General features: G+C 41.9%; 2 protein-coding genes and 1 long non-coding RNA gene across 4 annotated transcripts in view; 2 read left to right on the plus strand and 1 right to left on the minus strand.

Annotated features, from left to right (window-relative positions):
• The window catches only part of LOC138970709 (uncharacterized), a 383,958-nt gene that overhangs the window by 295,641 nt on the left and 63,211 nt on the right, over positions 1-25,106 (plus strand). The window lies entirely within an intron of this gene.
• Positions 2,848-25,106, plus strand: part of LOC138970702 (uncharacterized) — a 42,147-nt gene continuing 19,888 nt past the window's right edge. Inside the window, exons 1-2 of the mRNA XM_070343185.1 lie at positions 2,848-3,030; positions 13,418-13,585. Of these exons, the coding sequence (XP_070199286.1) occupies positions 13,567-13,585 (19 nt within the window). The 5' untranslated portion in view covers positions 2,848-3,030; positions 13,418-13,566. The remainder of the gene's footprint in view (positions 3,031-13,417; positions 13,586-25,106) is intronic.
• Positions 14,581-24,666, minus strand: LOC138970703 (uncharacterized). Of its 2 annotated transcripts, none has more exons than XR_011457050.1 (2): positions 24,315-24,666; positions 14,581-14,753 (listed from the first exon to the last, which is right to left on the minus strand). It is a non-coding gene; the product is annotated as an uncharacterized lncRNA (long non-coding RNA). The 2 variants fall into 2 exon arrangements; XR_011457051.1 differs by lacking the exon at positions 24,315-24,666 and adding an exon at positions 17,191-17,443.

Here is a 25,106-nt window from a genome sequence, read left to right on the forward strand (position 1 = left end):
ACACACACACACACACACACACACACACACACACTCACTCCAGTGGAATATGCCTGTCGGTGTTTGGAGCAGACAAGGACTATTTTCGTGTCAGAAAAGTAAACATGATCAACAGAGCATTATTACTACACGACTCTCTGCAGGTGTCGACACAAACCTAACATCTTCTCTATATAATTATATTAGCTTTAACGATGTGTATGTGAACTGCTGAGAACGGAATAGAAGAGATTATATTTAAATGTGTTTTAAAAGCCGAAGGCAATAAGTGCCCAAAATACAAGGGGAGTAGGCAATAGCATCAGCGTTACCCAAGCTGTGCAAGAGAATTATCGATTGCCGCCGACGATGGGAAGGTTTTAGTTTTTGGGATCTTGCTACAGTGCCAGAAACGTGTGAGTACATGTATGCAAGCACAGAGGAGGCACAGTGTCTATATGCTCAACGGGAAAAACTTCTCCACTGCAAAGAGGGGAGCTAAAGACTGTCTGTGAATAGTGAACGGAACAAGTTCACAATGACAATCGTAATATCTTTTTGCTCCGTTGTTGATCCTGCTTCCTGTCCTACAGGCCTTTTTTTGTAGTGCGTATTAAAGACTAGATTAGAAGTATATGATAGCATTATGAAACAAGTCGCGTAAGGCGAAATTTTCAACATTTAGTCAAGCTGTCGAATTAACAGAATGAAACTGAACTCACTGCATTTTTACAGCAAGAGCGTATACTCGTAGCATCGTCAGTCCACCGCTCGATGCACAGGCAGTGAAATTGACAAGGAGAGCGGGGTAGTAGTTGCGCTGAGAAGGATAGCCCGCTTTTCTTTATCTCTATTCTTTTTAACTTTCTGAGCGTGTTTTTAATCCAAACATATCACATCTATATGTTTTTGGAATCAGGAACCCACAAGGAATAAGATGAAATTGTTTTTAAATCGATTTCGGAAATTTTATTTTAATAATAATTTTTATATTTTTTAATTTTCAGAGCTTGTTTTTAATCCGAATATAACATATTTATATGTTTTTGGAATCAGAAAATGATGAAGAATAAGATAAACGTAAATTTGGATCGTTTTAAAAACAATTTGTTTTTTTTACAATTTTCAGATTTTTAATGACCAAAGTCATTAATTAATTTTTAAGCCACCAAGCTGAAATGCAATACCGAAGTCCGGCCTTCGTCGAAGATTGCTGGGCCAAAATTGCAATCAATTTGATTGAAAAATGAGGGTGTGACAGTGCCGCCTCAACTTTTACAAAAAGCCGGATATGACGTCATCAAAGGTATTTATCGAAAAAAAGAAAAAACGTCCGGGGATATCATTCCCAGGAATTCTCATGGCAAATTTCATAAAGATCGGTCCAGTAGTTTGGTCTGAATCTCTCTACACACACACACAGACAGACAGACAGACAGACAGACAGACACACACACACACACACACACACACACACACACACACACACACACATACGTTAAAACATTTAGTCAAAACTTGACTAAATGTAAAAATGAAAAAAAAGTTGCACCGCCACGATGGGTGTCCTTAATAGGACCACGACTGAATCATTTGACTGATGCCGTTCCACCTGTTACGTTCTGTCATCCAATGATTTATTGTGTCAAGTGAAGTGAACGATCAAGAGAGGATAATTTATTGTCGTCAGAAATAACCGCAGCCCTTAGTATTGGATAGCAATATATTACATTTTCAGATAAAAAACAACAACTTCAAATCATCGTCTGTGTTTAAATGTGGGCCTACATGCGGTGCGTTGGTCCTTTTCAACCAATAACAGTATTCTTCATTCAATATAGAACAATTCAATTATATTCTTTGCCTCTAATTGTTCCCGTACTATGAAGACCTAAGACCTGAATACAATTCGGATTGATTAATGTGTGAGCTTGTCAGCAGCAGCAACCTGTTGTGTGTAAGCCACACATTCGACTAGTGCGTTGACTTTGTTTAATCGCCTATTATGACCTGTGTAACTCAAAGCATGGACCATTTATCCTGGACCGCCAACTAGCTCTCTCTCCGCTCTTTCTCTCTATCCGGTTTTGAGACGAGCATTTGGCTTTGCCTTAGGCGCCAGGGTCGGTGTAACTTACACCTCTGACTTGTAGGTGAGGACAGTTGTCTAGAACAGCGCGGTGCATTTTCCTTGAATGAGGGTGCAGTGTTCGGTATAGAACTGAGGCGCGTCCGCCGCGACGGTGCCTGAGCTAAACATTGGCGGGTACTGCTCACAGCCCGGCACACGGCACTGTAAACATTCCCCCTCCCTTCACCTCTCTCGCCACCATTGGTCTCATAGCTATATTACGAGGTAGCGGCCTCTCGCATTCAGGAACCTACGCTTACATGGCCTTTCAGAAATCAGGGGGATGTCATATCCGGTGTCGATTGTAAACATGGACGAAGTTGCCGAGGTAAGTTCTGAAAATGCTCAAATAAACTCAGCTAAAGTGCATATGGAACATGTTTTTCAATGAGTTTTGTTAAGTTTAGTTTGGAGTTTTGGAAAATCCAGTTCATTGTCACCTCCCATTGTCACAAATAACTGGAGCGTGCTTTCTTTTCACTGTCTTCGAATCGCTGGCCTTTCAAACCGGACGCTAAGCGCCCCTGAAAGTCGAGCGTCGTAACCTCGAAGGGTCACGTGACGAGTTGGCGGTCCAGGCTATTTTGGTCTATGCTCAAAGTGAGGACCGTTTTCTGCTCTCGGCGCTGGGGTGAAGCAGCGCGTGTGCAGGAGACAAGAGCTGCAGGTATTATGACAGACTGGGACCCGGAATTGTCGATGTGCAAACGCACCAAGTTGACATTCAACTGCGTTCATCAACACTGATCAACTCGTGTGCGCTGGTTTGCGTTCTATTCTGCAATAGTGACTGAGCGAGAGACTGGCGGACGCTTGCCCGAGCGCTGTGTTGTGTTGTTTGACGAGCAAAGTGCGTCGGAGGTTGTTGCTTTTCGTTCACTGTGTGAGGAAGAGGTAGAGAATTGCTGGTGTTAAAGGAGGTAAGGTTTGTTTGTGTGTGTGTGGATGTGTGTGTGTGTGTGTGTGTGTGTGTGAGTGTGTGTGTGAGTGAGTGTGTGTGTGTGAGTGTGTGTGTGTGTGTGTGTATATGTATGTGTGTGTGTGTGTTGTGTGTGTTGTGTGTGTGTGTGTGTGTGTGTGTGTCTTTCTGTGTGTGTGTGTGCATGTAAGTGTGTAGAAGGGGGTGGTTGTGTTGTGTGTGTGTGACTGTGTGACTGGGGGGTGGGGGTTGTTAGGGAGAAATAATAGCACTCGCTCAGTGAAAGTTCATCAAATGTATGCGAAAATCCATGTGAACCAGTCACAGCACATGTATTTTCAGGTCAGTGCCGTCCGTTTGTCTGTCCGAGTCTGCGTGGCCGGTGTGCCTGCATGAGTGTCTGTCCACGAGTCTTCAATTAGAGATAGGACTTGTAAACTGTCTGTCTGTCTGTCTGTTGGTCTGTGGGTCTGTCTGAATCAGTGTCAGTCCGTGAGTCTTTCGAGACACAGAGGGTTTTCCGTAATAATTAGGCCTACGTTGAAATCAGTCACGGCAATATATATCAAACCCAAAAGGTTAGTCGAGCTAGCACTTGTCTGTCTGTGCATGTCAGCGCATGCTGTTCATCACTGCTGTGAGGCTTATGATTATGTTTCTTCATCAGTCTGTAACATCACATACCTGTCTATGTCACTGTGACTCGGACGACGAACTTGTGTGTGCGTGCGTGCGTGCGTGTGTGTGTTTGCGCGCGAGTGTGTGTCTGTGTGTTTGCGCGCGAGTGTGTGTGTGTGTGTGTGTGTGCGTGTGTGTGTGGGGATCGCGTGGTCGGGTTAGGTGTTGGTGCGGATGTGTGTCGTAACGCGTTGCCTGTATGCCGTGCCAGCGTGTGTGGGTGTATATATTTATATAATTATAGTAAGGCAAAAAAAAGAGGTCTGTTTACGGTAACATAGGCCAAAAAATTAGGGTCGGTAGGTCGGGATTTTTTTTTCTCCCAAAAACCATATTTTTACGTTATTTTCTTTTTTTTCTTTTTTTTTCTTTCCCAAATGCCAAAAAAAAGTCTAGGGTCGCGCGAAAAAAATAGGGTCGGTCGGGTTACCGTAAACAGACTATTTTTTTGTTTGGCCTAAAGTGTATTTTTACTTTAAGTTTCTTGTTGTACCCTCGATCTGTCATTGTCCTCCTCCGCTTCGGGGCACGTCGCAGAGAGCGAAATACAGGTTTCTTTGCAATGTGTGTGCATATACATTTCAAACATTATTCTTGTTTATTGTCCTTCGTCATTCTGTCTTTGTCACGGTTTTTTCCATGACCAATTGCACATTGTCTGACAGGTTGAAAGTTCAGCAATAAAAAGCAACATGCAGTCAACATGAATGTAATCTCCCACGTGTGCACGACTATATATATAGAATGCTCATAACTTGGTGCATTTTGTCTCGTATAGAAATTATGGTCACACACACACACACGCACACACACGCACGCCGCACTCACGTACACACACACACACACACACACACACACACGCGCGCGCACGCCGCACTCACGCACGCACACACACACACATACTGACACACACACACACACACACACACACATCATAGCTGCTTATTGCGCAGACCGGGAATTTTGGTTTAATTTGTTTGGAAGCTTAAACATATGTATCTCTGAGTCAGTTACACAATTGTTAATTTTCAACAACAAAATTCCTATCTGCAAAAAAACCGCCCAGGCTGTAGCTGTGAATGTATTTAAAACAGCGGTAATCCCATATATAGAATCCTTGACAGATCTGTTATGTGGGGAACATGGTTGTGTGCAATGAAAGGAAGGGGTTTTGGAAGGCACACTCGATCTCAGATTTGGCTGGACTTTTACGTGGGATCAGGTCGTCCCTGCACTGGGCACACTGTAAGCTTATAAATATCAAACATCAACAACCTTAATTGTTGCCTTCTGTGAAGAGAAGGATTTGTTGTAATTAGTGAATTTATCAAAAGCCACTCTTCTTCTTCTTCTTCTTCTTCTTCTTTTTCTTCTTCTTCTTCTTCTTCTTCTTCTTCTTCTTCTTCTTCTTCTTCTTCTTCTTCTTCTTCTTCTTCTTCTTCTTCTTCTTCTTCTTCTTCTTCTTCTTCTTCTTCTTCTTCTTCTTCTTCTTCTTCTTCTTCTTCTAAGTGCATGGGCTGAAAGTGAAACGCCCACGTACACTCATGTTTTTGCACAAGTAGGTTTTTACGTGTTAGCCCGTTTTTACCCCGCCATTTAGGCAGCCAAACGCACCTTTCAGGGGAAAGTAGGGTCAATCTGTCTCATTAAGGTGGTGGGTTCAAGTGCTAGTCTTTCGGATGAGACGAAAAACCGAGGTCCCTTCGTGTACACTACATTGGGGTGTGCACGTTAAAGATCCCACGATTGACAAAAGGGTCTTTCCTGGCAAAATTGTATAGGCGTAGATAAAAATGTCCACCAAAATACCCGTGTGACCTGGAATAATAGGCCGTGAAAGGTGGATGCAGCGCCTAAAGGCAGTCGATCTACTGGCCGATGTGAATGCGTGATATATTGTGTAAAAAATTCCATCTCACACGGCATTAATAGGTAACATGCGCCTTGAGTCGCCTTGTGTGGTGAGATACGTGCGCGATATAAATCCTCGTAAATAAATAAATAAATAAATAAATAAATTAATTTATAATTTAAAAAAATGGAACTATGCACAGAAACCAGTCAGGCCGTTGATTGTTGCTATGTGACTGACGGACGCTGTGGCGTGGTGGCGTGGTGGCGTGGTGGCGTGTGGTGGCGTGGTGGCGTGGTGGCGTGGTGGCGCGTGGTGGCGCGTGGTGGCGTGGTGGCGTGGTGGCGTGTGGTGGCGTGGTGGCGTGGTGGCGTGGTGGCAAGACGCCGGCCTCCAAAGCGGAAGGTCGTGGGTTCGAATCCCGGCCGCGCCTGGTGGGTTAAGGTGGAGATTTTTTCCGATCTCCCAGGTCAACTTATGTGCAGACCTGCTAGTGCCTTATCTCCCTTCGTGTGTACACGCAAGCACAAGACCAAGTGCGCACGGAAAAGATCCATTAATCCATGTCAGAGTTCGGTGGGTTATATATATAGAAACACGAAAATACCCAGCATGCTTCCTCCTAAAGCGCCGTATGGCTGGGTAAAAACGGTCATACACGCAAAAATCCACTCGTGCAAAAACACGAGTGTACGTGGGAGTTTCAGCCCACGAACGCAGAAGAAGGAGGTATTTGTCTGAGCGGAGTGACGCTCATATCCCATGTTAAACTGAGTCTGCAGATATCTGTAGTGGGAACACTGGAAGGAGTGCATCTTAGCAGAAGAAGAAGAAGGAGGTATTTGTCTGAGCGGAGTGACACTCATATCCCATGTTAAACTGAGTCTGCAGATATCTGTAGTGGGAACACTGGAAGGAGTGCATCTTAGCAGAAGAAGAAGAAGAAGGTATGTGTCTGAGCGGAGTGACGCTCATATCCCATGTTCAAGTCTGCAGAGATCTGTGGTGGGAACATTGGTAGGAGTGTGTCTTTAGCAGAAGACTGACGGGGGGAATATTTTTAACTCGCTCTTTTCTCAGCAGTCTCACCGGTTTAGCTTGTTTTGCGTCTTAGTGTTATGTTCTTTGCGGGGAAGCATTTCAAGAGATATTGTTCGTCCATACAAGATTTTTCATTTCGCCGCGAAAAAAAAAGAAGTCTAGTTAAGTGCGTACGTGTCACGACAATGAATGTAGTTGTTATCGTTGCATCAGTCGTTAACTATTCACATCTTTCAGGTGCTTACATTTGTTTTCGTTTTCTCCTCAGAAATAGATTGAACAAAGATGACGATTTGAAGCGATTAGAGAGCACTAACACTAAAGAAAAGAAATTCGAGGTGTCACTGACTCAAATTTCAAAACGCTTTCATCAAACATGGGCCAAATGCATGTGTTTGAAGCAACTGGTACACTTGTGGAAACTTTTTTTCATACCCATTTGACTCTTCCAGAGATTATTAATGTTGGGCACAAAGTATGTGTCAATGACAGATCCTAGATTACCTGTCGCAATCACAGCCACTTGCTATGAGATTATTAGTGTTGGGCACAAAGTATTTGTCAATGACAGATCCTAGATTACCTGTCGCAATCACAGCCACTTGCCATGAGGTGGATAAGGGCGGAGAGGATCGAGATTGTCGCGGACTTTCCAGTCGCGTCTACCGTATTGCAAAACGTGCGACAGGTGCCCAGTCCTGGTCATGTTGATTTGATAATCGGATCTTCGCAAAGCTGTGTTTTTTCTGCCAGCCCCAACCTGCCCACACATCACACCCCTTGTAATTAACTGGGCTCAACTTCAAATGTTGAAGTAACTCGTATTGCCGGTGTAACACGAGAAAATTACTCCCACGAGATTTTTTACTCCGGAGTAAACATTTCGTACGAAAAAGTTACTCCCTAAAGTTACGAAAAAAGCACTCCCCCATTACACGAGAAAATTACTCCCCAAGACAGGTGAGTTCCGAGTAAACATTTCGAACAAAAATGTTACTGCCCTGACGAATAAATAACGAATAAATTACTTCACCCCAACACGAGCAATTTAACTTCCCATGCCATGTGTACGACATTTTTACTCCCTTGTCCCCTGTTAGTCTTGGTGGTGGAAGGGGTGGAAGGAGGGTAGCGCGACATTCGTGTGCGCGAGATCACATATTGGCATTATCCCTTCACCCGCATCCCATTTTTGCGTACGAGATTTTTACTGGAAAAAAAAAATGGGGAGTAAAAATTTCGTGGAGGGAGTCATTTTTTCGTGCCTTGGGGAGTTCTTTTCTCGTACGAAAAGTGTACTCGGAGTAAGAATTTCGTACGAAATATTTACTCCGGAGTAAATTTTTCGTGGAGTAAAAATGTCGTGTTACACCGGGGGTGGGGATGGTGTGCACTTTGCCTGTGATTCTCTTGGTTTGAATATAGGCCAGGACGGACACGGGTCAACATTTCGTGCAGACTAATGGTGTCCGGTGTCCATGTCCCGCCCTCGTGTTGCAGCCGAGGCACGTAAAAGAACTCAGTCAAAGTGTGAAATGAAATGTTGCGTTTATGCGAGTTCGAACTTTTGAGAGGAGAGTAGGGCTTCGAACGTCACTATAATGATGTCGAATTCTGAAGTGTTTGTTGCAAAAAGAATTACTGCAAAGGATGCTTCTGGAAGGGCTTTGAATGCCGTTGCTAACTAACTGTCCTGTCGCCCTTGAAAGAAGGCTTCTTCAAGGGCTTCGAAAGTTTTTGCTTATTTTACTCTTCTGTCACAAAAAAGGTTTCTGCGAGGGTTTTAAAAGCTTGTGGCCTATTGGATTGTCGCAAAGGAGACTTCTGTGGGGTTTTTAACATCTTCTTGGTTACTGTTTTGTCGCAAGTAGCTAGGCTTTGGAGAGAAAATTGAGAGGTTGTTGCTGACTGGTCTGTCACAATATCGGCATGTCATTTTGCAAACTATTGCGCCATATATAATTATGCGAAAAATGCTTACCTCTGGAACTGAACTGTCAATGCACGCACATGGGGCAGGTGAGAATGGGGGGTGAGAGGGGAGGCCTGGTAGCTCAATTGGTAGAGCACTGCACTTGTGATCCTAGGTTCGCAGGTTCGAATACGGGCCGAGACGGACACGGGTCAACTTTATGTGCAGACTCAGAGACGGTATCCATGTTCCACCCCCGTGTCACCATTGTGGCACGTAAAAGACCTCGGTCATTCTGCAGTTGGCTGATTACACCTAAACACGCATACACCTGGGTAGCGCGACTCTGTTGCTGCTACTCGTAGCTTTGCATTGGGAGAAAGTAGTAAAAAAAAAATTAAAATTTTTTTTTTTTTTTAAAATTAAAATGAGTACAATTTTGGGTTAATGACATTTCCAGGTTTCTACACAGCCGTTTAAGTTCGTCAACTAATTTGATCTAAATTAGGATGCATCCCCTGTGGCCATCTACTTTATTCAGTGAAGCAATGCTAGGTCTACTGGCGTCTTCGGCCATATTCCTCCTGTTCGATGCAATTCGCCCTCGCTATTGTAGTTTTTGGAGATTTCTTTTCGTGTAAATGTAATCTTCATGCGTTCGTTCATGTCATGGAACAGTAAAACACAGCCACGGAAGAGGAAAAAGCAATGAATTCGACATAACTGTCCAACGGCAACGGTGTGTCTGTTTTATTGAGGTCTTGCTTCATCGCAACCAAAACCACTCGTTGGCAAAATGTAGGGGACTGTGGATTGTTAGTGTTGGAGATTGCAGCAAAGTAGCACAAATGCAAATAGCTGGACTCTCTCTCTCTCTCTCTCTCTCTCTCTCTCTCTCTCTCCCTCCCTCTCTCTCTCTCTCTCTTATACATTGAGCACAAAGAAAACGATTGTCATTCAAACAGTGACGGAGTTCTCTGTGACCTGAGCCCGCAATACAGCGACTATAGAACTCCCCGTAGATTGGAAGTATCATTGCGTGCGCAGGTGGAATCGGGGAAAAGGGGAAAATGGTCGACAAGAATAACTGTAATTACAGTAATGAGATGCCCTCTTCCTGTCACCGGCTAGAGTTCAAACACAAACAAAAGTCGTGTATATACCATTCATATTCTGTTCTAACGATGTCTCGTTACTGTCGTCGTTTATTGTTTTTTGGTTCGTTTGTTGTTTGCCTTATTTGAAAGTTTGATATTGTTTTTTGTGTGTGAAAATGAAGGGATTTTTCGTGTGTGTGAGTGACAAAATGACAGAGTGAAAGAGAGAGAGAGAAGTCAGAAGTCAGAAAGTGTAATCGCCAAAAACATGATAGTTCATTGCGATGGGGAGGTTGGGGGGGAGGGAAACAATTTCGAAGGCAAGAAAAGTGTTATCATGTACAAATCATGGGGATGGTTCATGGTTTCCATCCCTTATTCGACATGGGAAGTTCCGCGTCAGTCAGTTTTTGTATTGTTTTGTTCAGTGTAAAGCAAAATGTCTCAGCACAAGCAAAAGATAGTCCCGAATCATACCCAGAGACATCGAATATGCGTAGCGAATAGTCATTGCTGTCAACTGAGGTAGAACCTTGTAACGTTTCTGAGCACAGACACTTCTTGTAGCACTGTTCGGAGCTGCTGATCTTTGAACTTGCCTCTGTCGACTGGTGACCCTTGCCGAAGCTTGGTACAGTACTCCTTTTCTTCTTGTAGCATGTGGAGAGCTGCTTGTTTTATCATCCAGTACGTGCCTGGAAGATCGTCGCTGCTGCAGTCTATGATTGTCGCCTGTCTTGTCATGGACCACCCGGCGTCGGAACGAGTGGTTTCTTTGCACAATTTTCACTGCCCGCACAGCTGATCGGTCATTCAATCCCGACACATACTCCTTGATGGACGCCAGAGTATAACCCATGTCCACTGCCTTTGTCTCTGACACATCCAGTGATTTTTTACATCCGTGCTGAGACTGTGATGTCAGAGAGCAGGAATCCACAAGAAAAATGTTCATTCAAAATGAACAGCGTCGATGCAATGTCCACCAAAGATTTATTTTGGGAAGTGTTAAAGGTTAGTGTCAAAAGTTAATGAATTGCATGTTGTGCTGGATATATAAATTGTTTATTTCAGTCAATGCTTGATTCATAAGTACATTTTTCAGCATGGTGCATCTACAGGAGGGTGCTCCAACAATGATGCATAGTGCCAACATTTAGCGCAAACTTTTCACAACAGTGCATTATTACCACAAAGCGCATACAGCGATTAAATAGTAGCAAGTTGCATTAAACATTTGAACAAAATGCATTTTGTTCAAATGTTAACAGCACAGCACCAAGTTTTGCATAAGTGCACAACAGCACTGACCATTTCACAAAAGTGCATAACAGCTGTGACAATTTTACAAAAGTACATTGACCATTTCAGGCAGATGGCTAACATGCAGATTTCGCTTTTGTCTGTCTTTCTTTGAAAAGTAGGCATGTTCAAGATCGATGAAGTCATGAGCAATTGGGTTAGATGACAGAAAAGATTCAAAAACGTCAGATTCAGTTAGATGACAGAAAAGATTCAAAAACGTCAGATTCAGTGTTTTGGGCACTGTTGAACAGGAACATTCTCTCCTGTTCAACAAATGTGGGTTCAATTCAAAAGCAACATTGTCACAGATAGGCTAGTGTTACATTTCTGTAAAGTTTCAAAAACATCTTCCATGTTTTGGTTACTGTTGAACAGAGGCATATTTTCCTGTTCAAAAAAGTCTGACACAAATTGTCGTAGTTGTGGGTTAAGGTTCGATCTATACTGTCCTTCAAACGAGTCGTAGAACCGTCATTGTCACAGATAGTGTTACATTTCTGTTTTACATTCAAACGAGTCGTAGAAGTAGTAGTACATTTGCGTTTGGTTGTTTTTTCTTTTATATTCCTGTCACTCATACTAGCAGTATTGATTGAGGTACATAAATCTGTTGATGTACAGGGATGACCTGTTTGTAATGAATCCTTGTTTCCTCCACATTGAGTTTGCATTGCAGTTGGACAGAAATGAACAGGTGTTAATTGATAAACACATTGATAATGGCTTTTGAGAAAATCAATCAATTCTGCAAAGGAATTAACTTGATGACATATGTAAGCGCCTAGGGCTATATCTAGATTAGGCGCATAAAAATGATCACAATAATAATAATAATAATGACATCAAAACTGCAGCGCCATTTGAAGAATGGTTACCATTTCTGTTTCTTTGATGGGAATCAAACAAATAAAAACATTGACTATCCAAGTTACCATGAATGGCAATAGTTGACTCCTGAAAAGTAGCAAGGATATAATTTGAGACGATAAACGCCTGATGCAATCCCTCCTCAAGGTCAGTCAACTCAAAACCTTCATCATTCGCAACATCAGTAGGCAACACAGCGGGATTCGTATGTCCAGAAATCATGTCGAAAAAATATTACATTTCAAAAGCATGTCCAACCACAGTTGTTGGCAAGTGTTCGTGTCCGAAGTAGCCTTCAGTGTGTGTATATGTATTCATGTGACAGAGAACGTGACCTCATTGTTCAATCCTCTCGTCTCTCTTCTTTCTCATTCGAACGCACACACGCAAGAACGTAGCCTACGCACGCATGCACGCGCACGCACACACACACACACACACACACACACCCCGCTGACGCACACGGCAAACCACGCACACACACACTGACTGTCGGCAAGCATCTCTTTTTGTTTTCTTTACCTTTGTTTATTGTGTTTTCGATATTTGTGTTTATTTTTTGCTTGACTTATCTGTTTTATTTTAATGTTTGCTATCCACATCGTGTGATAAATGTTTCTTCTCAGTCTCCGAGTCAGTTTAGTTTCTGCACGCCGCTTTGGTACTCCTTGTTTTTCTAACTGGTGTATTGTGCACGACTGATTTGCGGATTTATTTTTATTCCTTTCATATGCAGTTGAAGTGTTGTGGGTGTTATTGTCTGTATATGCTATGTTGCGTCTGTGTATGCCTACAAGAATTTTGGGTGTAATGTGCCTGTGGTCTGCTCGCAGTCGAGCACAGAAAACATGGCGGCGCCCTGTGGCAAATTCGTGGAAAGTCTTCCCGACCGCAGATACCAGCGTCGTCCGCGACGCTGGAAAAAGAAAAACATCACGTGGCTCAGCGGTCCGTGACGACAATAGCACACCGCCACCTTCACCCTGCCTCATGTAATCACGCTCTTTGATTCTGTCGGGAAGGCGTGCGGCACGTGCGAAGATGTCACTGTCACTGTGTTGTGTGTCAACATCGACCTCCCTGGTGTCAACGTCACATTCCAGTGGTTGTTGTTGTTGGTTTGTTTGTAGGTTCGATGCAATGGTAAGATTTGGCAATGGTAAAGATTGATGACTTGCCTTTGACGTTCCGATAGGGTGTTCTGGCTCTTCAGCCTTTCTCTGTCGTTCTTTGGCCCGTAATCTATCTCGCTGAAGCTGGCTAGGTGGTTTACGGCGAAAGTGTCTAGTCATGGCTGGCCGGTCCGAGTCAAAGGCTGACACAAGTCGCAAGACGGTAGTAGTTTTTGTTCCCTCAGCGCAGATTTTCCAGGACGAGACGGTGTTTTCCTTGAGAGAGAGAGAGAGAGAGAGAGAGAGAGAGAGAGAGAGAGAGAGAGAGAGAGAGAGAGAGTGTGTGTCTGTGTGTGTCTGTGTGTGTGTGTCTGTTCACGAGCGCGCGTGTTTGCGTAGATGTGTAACCCCTCAAACATACACACAAATACGTTTTACAGTTTTGAATGTACAAACTGCTCTCATGATTACCTTGAGTATATATCCCTAAACCTTCCTGTTGTTTATGTTGTGTGTGTTTTCAGAGACAGGTGTGACACTGTACACAGAAGTGCAAGTCCACGACGCTTTTGCTACAGAGGTGCAAGAAGGTGTTAATCACAGAGAGAAGTTACAGACCTGTGCAAACAGCAACAAGGGCGACTGACACCTGAGTGTTCTTGTGTTTTTCAGCATGGCGTTGTACCGGTCAGGTAAGACAAATCACCTCGTTTCCGCTTTTGTGTAGCTCTATGTCTGTCTCTCTCTGTCTGTCTCTCTCTGTCTCTCTCTCTCTGTCTCTCTCTGTCTGTCTCTCTCTGTCTGTCTCTCTCTGTCTGTGTTTCTCTGCCTTTGTTTGTCTCTGTCTGTGTGTCTGTCCGTCTGTCTGTCTGTCCGTCTCTCTCCCTCCCTCCCCCTCTCTCTCTCTGTAACTCTCTCTGTGAGGGGTGGGGGTTGGATCGGAGTTGGGGGATTCGAATACTAAAGTGAAAGAGTAGTGGCGTAGGATCGCAACTCCATTTTTTTAATTGCACACACACACACACACACACACACACACACACACACACACACACACACACACACACACACAACCACACCCCCACACCCACACACACACACACCCCAGCAAACAATTTTACGTTGTATTCACGTTATATTCACGTTGGGTTACGTTGGGTTTACGTTGCGTTTCAACGTTTTTTTACGTAGATTTGTATGGACGAAATCACGTGGGAATAACGTTGGAAAACAACGTTGCATTTTACGTGACACCAACGTGAATGCAACGTGAATTATTGGTGGAGGTGGATTGTTCGTAAAAACATTACGTGAATTTTACGTTGTCACAACGTGAATTTTTGGTTGTGGTTGTGGTTTGGTTGAAATTGCGTTGCATTTTTACGTAATGTCCACGTGAATGGAACGTAAATTTTAGGTCAAAATTTAGCTCAAAAATTACGTGAATTCTACGTTGACACAACGTAAAAGTTGTGTTTTGGTGCATTTTTCCTGATAAAATTGACGTGAATTACACGTCGACACAACGTGAATTTTTGGTTGTGGTTGTGGTTTGGTTTGATTTTGACGTGAATGCAACGTTGAGAGTGAATGTAGGTTTTGGTAAATGTATCCACGCACACACACCAACTTTCACACTCAGTCACAGATCATAAGGACTATTACATGTAACACCATAAACTCAAGATACGATCAACAATTTTATTTCATAACAAAAACATGCATATTATGTTGCGGAGAAATTAAAAATGCACGCAGCTTAGCAGGGCAACAGCACAGCATATTCAATCGATTTCATTCTTTGTCCTCGTGGTCCTCTTCTCCCAGGCAGTCCTCGATGCGCCTCTTTGATGCTGGTCGCTAAACAAAGCAAAGACAGCACATTGATATTAGTGACACCAGAGCCTCCATAATGTCTGGAGTAGAAATACACATCTTTTCAACTTAGGTCACTTTTTAGTAACTTTCCACTGCCTACTATGTCTCTGGCCTACTGCCAACTGAGTGTTGACACTACATGTATTTCTTTTTAATATATGAAATAAAGCATTATGTCCCTTCTTCGAGCCTTGTTGTGTCAGATTTAGGCCGCAAGCCAAGACAACAAAAGTGTATTCCTTACATAAGAAATGAAGTATTTCAAACGAAAATTGATCGTTTCAGAACACAGAGGGTATTTTATTTGTATTTGCATCATTAAGACATTTGACCTGGAAGTGAAACTGTCTTTAATCTGTGTACAAGAATTAAATGTTTGTAATTGTCCAAACACAATTAACATCCGTTACTGCTATATATATATATATACGAATCACACACACACACACACACACTCACACACAAACTCACACTAGCGCGTCACCTTATTCCCACTACTATGAGTTATACACAACTACAATAAGCGATAAACGTTTCATATGCTGATCAGGATGCAATGAACTTTGACACGCTCCAATTAAAGCCCATTATAGGGGCCGGTGTCCGTCTCTCTCCTTGAGGATAAAAGGGCTCACAGCCTTTTCAACATTGTTATCAAAATCAAAGTCTTTCGGTAACCTGGAAAGCTCCTCGGAGCTAGTACTGTCTCAATTATCCACCGATCGCCGTAGGTCGAAGTTGAAGACTATCAAGTGTATGCATGTTGTAGAGGTGGGAGGTGCACAGAAAATGGAAGCAATCATTACAATCAAACTTTGTTTGTTAAATACACTACACCTTGTCATCGGAAACTAAAAGTTATTTGGTTTTGGCCTTTTTTTTTCACAGATTATACATTGTAAATGACAAAAAGCAAAATGAAGCAATACCAAATAAAAACAAAATGTTCAGAAACATACATGATACATGGGTAGTATCAAAACGGTTGGTTGGTTGGTTAACCTAAGCTTAACGTCCTCACAGAAACTAGTGCCAATTAGGGACATGAAGTGGTTATATGCTGGGACAAAACGGTTGGGAAAAAGGAGAACTTTAAAGTTGCCATCAAGCAAGAGAGGGATGGGTGGTTTCAACTTGCAAAGGTAATAAGAAAGCAGTGAGAGAGACAATTAAGGGCGACATGTGCGATCAAGTTGAATTTGAAAGTCCAGCACCTATAATTACAAGTTTTCCACGTTATATTTCCAGTGTTATCCATGCCAAGAAGGTTCCTTTTTTTCCAACCTTCATCTGTCCGACACGTGCGATCTCACTTTTTCAGTGAGTTATTTTTTCCCTTTAACATCTGGTTGCCAGACTTCCGTCAACCTCTTGTCAAATTTCACACTGTGATTCTCACGTATCTGATCGCTTCTTTAAGAGCACTTGACAGTGTCCAGTCAATCACTTCTTTCAGACGGGTCATAAAATTGCAAAGGCTCCTAAATGCCCCGCTCCTGTACAAACTGTGGGGGGAGGATCTATGGGGGGGGGGGGGGGGAGGGGGATCTTAGATTGAGAGGAGACGGAATGCATGGAACGGAATTTTTATGAATCGTTTTGTAGATTTTGTGTCTGGGGCATGTAAACAAAACAAAAATGAGCAAAATTCTGAGAGAAAAACGGGAGCTTTATCAAAGCAAATTTGTTTTACAGTTGTTGTGATTATTTAACGACAAGAGGAGACACAATACAATTTGTTATACTTTTGATTTCTAAGAGTTGAAATCAATTACGCAGATATATTATAAGTCTACAAAGCCATGACGGTGCAAAAACAGCATGATAGCATTTTTGAATATTTCACTAATCAGAGCAGCAGAATTCTAACTTCATTAACAAAATCAATCTAATCAAAGAATTTAGTAAGCACTGAAGGCATCGTGATCATTAAAAAATCTCACAACTTAAGAACATCATACCTCTGCATAAATTACGCTTATGCAGTATGTTTCTTCCGATTAATGCAAACACTTTTTTTTCGCAGAGCAGGGACCCGGCATTGATACCGTCACCTGAAAATCAGTGGCTGTGTTGTAAGACCTACATTTTGTAATTGACAATGACTTGAAAAGGCACGTACGTGTCCTATAGGAAAGGTAATACATGTACACTCAACGGTGTCTTTTGCACACTGCTATCTGACAAATTATTTAGAGCGGTCATCAGAAGCAGGCGACGATAGTCGAGTGATTTATTACCCACGGGGGGTTGAGGCTGCAGACAATTAACTGTGAACTGAGAAGGGGTAAGCGGTGGGGGCGGAGGGGGTTAAAAGGGGGAGGGAGTGGGGTGGCAGACATAAAATAATGAAAACTTGTTACGGTCCGACTTTGGGTTTGTTGTGTGTTGGCTACGCTGATGTTTCAAGTAGACTCACGTTCATAAGGGGGTGGGTAAATCAACATGGTCGGCAACTTTATGATCCAGGTCGACAAAAGACAGTCAAGTGTGTAATTAGCCAATCAGTCAGATGACATCAAGGTGTCAAGTTCTGAATTCTTCTCATACCACCGTTCCGACCTCATCTCTCGGACAAAAGTTGGACAACCAAGTTTTGGAAGAAATTTTCAAGGAAGAATGACATCACAGGTTTCTGGAAAGCAAGGATTCGGGACAAAAGAAAGAATAACTGACACAATAACACACACTCACACACACTCACACACACACACACACACACACACACACACACACACACATACACAAACACAGGCACGAACTCAAACAAACACACTGGCACACCACACACACACTGACACCACACACACACACCGACACCACACACACACACACACACTCACACACTCACGCACGAACACACACATACAAACTTGCGCGCGCGCACTGATTTCTAAACAACAACAACAGTAAGCAGTGAACGATGCATATGCTAATCATGAGGCAAGAAATGAATGTGGCAAGTTTGATTCAACTTTGACCCGCTCTAAATCCCACGTTGTACACAGTCTGTCTCCCTGAGGATAAAAGGGCTCACAGTTTCCAAAACTTGTGATCAAAATCAAAGTCTTTCAGTAACCTGGAAAGCTACTTAGAGTGCTGTCTCAATTATCCCCCTATCGCCGTAGGTCGAAGTTGAGGACTATCAAGTGTATAGGGAGGGGTAGGGGGAGGGAGGAAGGTAATTGTTATTGTCGTGTAAAAGGAAATGATGGGTGGAACGCGCGGTGCAAGACAACTGCACCCCAAATGAGCCCGATTGCACCCCAACACCTCTGGGGTGCAATTGGGCTAATTTGTTTGGACAATACCAACCCATTCCACACCATCCCTTACAAGGCCTCAATTGGCTTATTCTTGAGACTCTAAAGATTTTTGGATAAAAACGATCTTCTTAGTGATAGGTAGCCAACATCAGCATGGTGATGAATCTGCTACGCTTGGGTGATGGTGGTTAAATGAATGATTTAGAAATTTTATTATAAAATAGTTCATGTATAAAGCAGTAAGATAATTAAAATGATCTACACGCAAACACCTTCACTGAACATGCATGAACTTGTGACCGAGGCACACCATGTAGTCTCTCAATGTCATGTCACCATTTTGCAGCTTTTGCCTCTGTTTGAAGGCAAAGCGGACTTTCCTGAGAGCATCGGACCTGATCAGAGCACGTATGTGCAATGTCCGCATTCTGATGTAGGTGTTTGCCTGTATGTTCAGGATCTGGTTCATGAATACAAACACGCTTTCTTTTATTTCGGCTGGTATCCTCTGTGTACATCTGCTTTTCATATATAATTGCTGGTTTGCCCCTCTCGCTAGTAGTTTCAACAAAATCCATCATCCAACTTTCAGTGTCTCAAAGGCAGAATGTGGGAATAGCACAACAGTTGTTGTAACGGACAAGAAAAGACGTGAGCACATGTTCAGCGCAAGTGGCAACCCATGTCCGCAACGTGATTTTCACTCAAAGCCACTCTGACGAACTCGGTAAGAAGGTAATACTTGTGAGGCCCTATAAGGGTTATGGTTCTCAAAAAAAACCATGATGGGGTGTAATTGGCCACATTTTTTTCGGGGGGTGCTATTGGGCAAGTTTGTGCTTGGGGTGCAATTGTACTGTAGCCGGAACGCGGATATCCGTGGGATGTTCAGACATGGAAATTGCTCAAAATAACGATTATCTATTAAACTCATAGCTCAAGGATTTCCATTAAGTACTTTTACCCCGCGTTGTACTTGAAGTCCGACACCGAGTGTGAAAACGATCGTTCAATAGTCCAATTACATATTTCTGCCCCTTTTCCCGTTTAACCCCCAAATAACAACAACTACAACAAAGACAGCAAGAGCGACGACGACGACAACAAAATGTTGGAACCAAATTGAAATCATTGCAAACAAGACACCAGTAAATGTCGGACACCTACATGGTGGTTTTCAAGTTCCTCATTTTGTTACATGTCCCCATACAACACTTTACCTATTGATTTTGTTATTTGGTTAGTTAATTTGAAATTAATGTTAAAGTTCCTAATTTGTTATCTAAATTTCGCCATAACGCATTTATTAACTCATTCATTTATGAACTTATTTATGTATCATTTCCCTATTCGTCTATTTGTTTATTTTTTTTATTTCAGTTATTTCGGCATGTAGGTATTTCGGTTGTAAGCAATTCAGTTATAATAAAACAAATTCACCCATTATTAGAAAGGAGAAAACAAATTGGAATGTCGGGTGCACATTCCAAGTTGATCCCTTTTTTAACTAATAATAGCGCGCGTTATTACTAACAATGCTCTTGTACAAGCTTATAAAATATAAAGCCCACATGTTAAAATACCTTGACAACTACAAAGTGGGAAATTACAACGACGGTCAACAGTCAGAGTTATATATTGCTTGCAAGCCTGTCCGCCCTGTATCCAAGATATCCCCCATGCACTGGCATGGTCCTAAGAGGACACACTTATTACTCAACAGTAAATTCCAGTAAGCCTTTAGTCGGACTCTGTCATTTGTATGTTTGTGAATGTCACAGAAAAAAACCACAACTCCCAAGATCACGGAAGCATGATTAACCATTCAGTCAATTCAAGGGAATGCACGCTGAAAACGTCCGCTTTCATTTCACCTAAGAGGGGGAGGAAGGTGTTTTGTTAATTTTCTATTGCTGGTACTCGCACGTGTCCAAAGTGTGTGGGAAAAAGATCAAGTCGCGTAAGGCGAAATTACTACATTTAGTCAAGCTGTGGAACTCACAGACTGAAACTGAACGCACTGCATTTTTTCCCAATGACCGTAGTCCGCCGCTCGTACAAAGGGCGGTGAAATTAACGACCCTGTTTAGCGCGGAAGTGGTTGCGCTCTGTTGCATAGCACGCTTTTCTGTACCTCTCTTCGTTTTAACTTTCTGAGCGTGTTTTTAATCCAAACATATCATATCTACATGTATATGGTTTTGGAATCAGGAATCGACAGGGAATACGATGAAATTGTTTTTAGATCGATTTCGGAAAATTAATTTTAATCATAATTTTTATATTTTTAATGTTTAGAGCTTGTTTGTAATCCAAATATAACATATGTATACGTTTTTGGAATCAGAAAATGACGAAAAATAAGATGAAAATGTTTTTGGATCGTTTGATAAAAAAATAATTTTAATTACAAGTTTCCGATTTTTAATGACCAAAGTCATTAATTAGTTTTTAAGCCATCAAGCTGAAATGCAATACCAAAGTCCGGCCTTCGTCGAAAATTGCTTTGCCAAAATTTCAATCAATTTGATTGAAAAATAGTGGTTTCGCTGTGCTGCATAGCACGCTTTTCTGTACCTCTCTTCGTTTGGTTTAAACTGTTTTATTCAACATTTGTGCATTATTTACAAATAAAAAATGCATATAGAGTAAACAACACAAGCATAATGCTTATAGTGGTGTTTAAAGTTTTCTAGAAAAATACATATAAATGGCGGCTATTGTACAGTTAAATGAAGAGCAAGCAAACATGAAAAGAAAATTGAATGAAAAATGTACATCAAAACAAAAATCCGTTTTAGAATACATATATTATATTTTTCGTTTTAACTTTGTGAGCGTGTTTTTAATCCAAACATATCATATCTATATGTTTTTTTGAATCAGGAACCGACAAGGAATAAGACGAAATTGTTTTTAAATCGATTTCGGAAATTTGATTTTGATAATAATTTTTATATTTTTAATTTTCAGAGCTTGTTTTTAATCCAAATATAACATATTTATATGTTTTTTGAATCAGATAATAACGCAGAATAAGATGGAATTGTTTTTGGAACGTTTGATAAAGAAAATAATTTTAATTACAAGTTTCCGATTTTTAACGACCAAACTCACTCATTAGTTTTTAAACCACCAAGCTGAAATGCAATACCGAAGTCCGGCCTTTGTCGAAGATTGCGTGGCCAAAATTTCAATCAATTTGATTGAAAAATGAGGGTGTGACAGTGCCGCCTCAACTTTTACAAAAAGCCGGATATAACGTCATCAAAGGTATTAATTGAAAAAAGGAAAAAAAAAATCCGGGGATATCATTCCCAGGAACTCTCATGTAAAATTTCATAAAGATCGGTCCAGTAGTTTAGTCTGAATCGCTCTACACACACACACGCACAGACACACACACACACACACATCACGACCCTCGTCTCGATTCCCCCTCTATGGACATTCTGTGAGTTCGACAGCTTGACTAAATGTTGTATTTTCGCCTTACGCGACTTGTTTTTTGCTGTTTGTTTCTCTCTTTTTCTTTATTTTGTCTTATATGTCTGTAATGAACACTTTAAAATGAAGAGGAAAAACACTACCCACGATCCTCTCAACGAAACAGTACATTAAAAAACCTGCGCACGCGCACACACACACAAACACAACTTTTCGAGAAAACATTGGCTGCATTTTTTTTTTACCTAAGAAGAAATCCAACATGTGTTGTCCATATGATTTGCCCGTTCGGTTTTCTTTTGTTCTCATACGCGAGATGTCTCAAGAGGACCCATTTTGGCAAAGTTTAGAGGAGGGGGGGGGGGGGGGAGGGGGGGGAGCATGTCCGTAATTTTATTATCCAAGTGAACAAACGATCGACAAAAGCCCGACAAAAGACTGCCAAGTGCCGTAAATGAGTCAGGTAAGATCAAGGTGCGATTTTTGACTTGTACTTCATACCAGTTTTCCTCGCCTCTTCTCTCCTTAACAAAGGTCTAGCAACAAAGTTTGGGGGGTGTAATCTCATAAGGAGTGACATAATATCACATGCGAATATGAGGGAACGAGACAGAAGAATGAATAAAACAGCCGCTATTACGCTATCTGTGTTGTGGCTGGAAGAAAAAAGAAAAAGAAAGAATACCGTCCAACTAACACGAAGAAGAATGGGAAAAAATCTTAAATAAAGGGAGAGGTACAAAGGTTGCGATTCATCTCGGCTAGATATTATTCACGATTTTTGTAAACATACATGTAGTAAACCTATACTCGCATCAGACACATATTTTACATGTATCAGCATCCTACATTTTGTCCGTGTCTGCCTTCTGGCCGGGTTTGCGATTTCTACATATTATATTCATGTGTTCTTCTCTCTGACAGTGCGGGCTCAACTTTTACAAACGGGAAAATATGACATCAAATAACGCTATCAAATATCGGAGAACAGCCACACAAGCGAATGCTCTCAAGAATATGTAAACCAATGTTCATCAAAATCCGTCAGGTAGCACACACACCCACACACACACACACACACACACACACACACACATACACAGTCCGAGTGTGTCATTACTTGAATGGGGTGTGCACGTTAAAGATCCCACGATTGACAAAAGGGTCTTTCCTGGCAAAATTGTATTGGCATAGATAAAAATGTACACCAAAATACCCGTGTGACTTGGAATAATAGGCCGTGAAAAGTAGGATATGCGCCGAAATGGCTGCGATCTGCTGGCCGATGTGAATGCGTGATGTATTTTGTAAAAAAAATTCCATCTCACACGGCATAGATAAAAATCCCTGCGCCTTGAATATGTGCGCGATATAAATTGCACAAAATAAAAATACAAAAATAAATAAATAAATCCCTGCGCTTAGAACTGTAACCACGGAATACGCGCGATATAAGCCTCATATATTGATTGATTGATTGAATCAGTGAATGTGAAAAGACTATGGGTAGTCGTCTAAGACAGGTTAAAATCAGTCTAACGAATGACTACACAAACCTGCATGTGTCAGGTTTTAATTTTTGTTTGTTTGTTCTTTCTTTATTTTGTTTTGTTATTTCGTACGTTCGTTGATAAAATGCCGTCCCAACCTGCCGCCCACACACACACACCACACACACACACACCCATTATAATCCCCCCTCCCGAATCCCCTCCCCCATTCTCCACCCGATAGCTCCTCTTTGTCTCACTCTCTCCTCCTTACAAATAACAATTTGATACGTTCATCTTTAATCCACCCCCCTCCCCGAATCACCTCCCCATTCTCCACCCGATAGCTCCTCTTTGTCTCGCTCTCTCCCCCGGTGTGACGTTTTCATCTTTCGCCGTGTTGATATTTCGCTTCTCGGCCTCGTTGAACTAGTATAAACTCTACACTGAACAAAAAACCACCCTACGATATAGTACTGATGAGCGACCTTGTGTACCTTACATTCATGGGGCCAAATTTGTCCAACCAATTTGTTTTATTTAACTTAGAAATTTGATTCATCCTAAAATGTTTCCTTCTTACTCAAGGGACGTAACCACTCAGTACACGTTTTCGAAGAATTAGATTTTGGGGTTGAAATCTATTAAATTTTACCACCAATTTTCTTCACATGCAAGAAACTGACATGCTTTTCGTCCTTAAATAATTTCGCTTCTTAATTTTACCAGGAAACAACATTTCAGTCTTGAGTATATGTCGAGGGGGAAATATGTACACAGGCGAAAGATTGAAATCGTGACACCGGCAGGGTATCTCGGCTGCCTACTTGAGTGAGTAACAGAACAGGTCGACAAAAGACAGTCAAGTATGTAATGAGCCAATGTGTCAAGTTCTGAATTCTCCTCATACCACTGTCCGCTGGGCAGATTCACTTGAACTTGAAGCAGCTTGTCTGGATACATCGTCCTCCCTCAAGATCGTAAAATGCCCAATTAAGTACTTGAGATATCAATGGCCGCCCCCGCTTTCAGTCTCATGCACTGAGCTAGTCTGATTAAACAGCTTTCTAAAGGTTGCGTCCGTCTATGTGAAACGTGTTTTTCCTTTGTGTTCCACTGCTTGTGACCCATTGTTTCGCTATACTGACTCAAAAGTTGAGTCTAAAAGAATGTGTATCCCTTGATCTGAGTTAGGGCTGACATTGTGACTATTGGAAAGACCCGCCATCTTTGGCCGGTCCGTTTCCAATCATGGTCTCGACAATCAAGTAATCTGTGCAAGTGTACATGGAGTACAATAAGTGATAACGTCTCATGTAGAACAACTGAAAACAACTTACCTTCGAGTTGATTACGATGAATATTTTAGTCCTGAAAGTGTTCATCAAAGTTGAAAACCAAATTTGGGATACACAAAGTCGACCGTGGCCATCACCGGAGAACACTGTCGGTTAGTAACGCGTCTTTTTTGGGGAGGGAAAGTTTCGCACTCGCAAATCCATTTAACTCAGCAAATTCCTTGAAACAATATGCATTTATGTTATACTCTTTTCGTCTTACACAATTAGTGAACCTCTATGTTTGACCGAACATTAATTGAATAGAATATTACGAAACTAAAAATGCAGGTGAAAAAACCGAAATGATTGACAAAGTTTCGACGTTGTCTCTCTCTCTGTCTCTCTCTGACTCTCTCTGTCTCCCTCTCTCCCCTCTGTCTCCCTCTCTGTCTCTCTCTATCTCTCTCTCTCCCTCTCTGTCTCTATCTGTCTGTCTGTCTCTCTGTCTGTCTCTCTCTCTCTCTTTCTCTCTCTCTCTCTCTCTCTCTCTCTCTCTCTCTCTCTCTCTCTCTCTCTCCCGACCCCCAGCCCCAATTTTTGGAAGGTTAGAAACTAGAGGACGTACATTTCTGTACAGTCACCATAAAATCTTCATTATGAATGCAAAAATGTTAACAAAATCGGCAAACCATAAAAGAACATGAAAAAAGGAAAGAGGTGCATTTTAAGGCTGTTGGGTACTGGCTCTCAAAATCCGTTCAGCAGAATGAGTTCGCATGTAACTGAAACTATTCTTAAAAGTTACTTGGTGATTTTAAAAGCTTGATAACACAAGTCCCATGATTTTAGACA

Source organism: Littorina saxatilis, linkage group LG7 (genome assembly GCF_037325665.1).
Source record: "Littorina saxatilis isolate snail1 linkage group LG7, US_GU_Lsax_2.0, whole genome shotgun sequence".
Lineage (NCBI taxonomy): Eukaryota > Metazoa > Mollusca > Gastropoda > Littorinimorpha > Littorinidae > Littorina > Littorina saxatilis.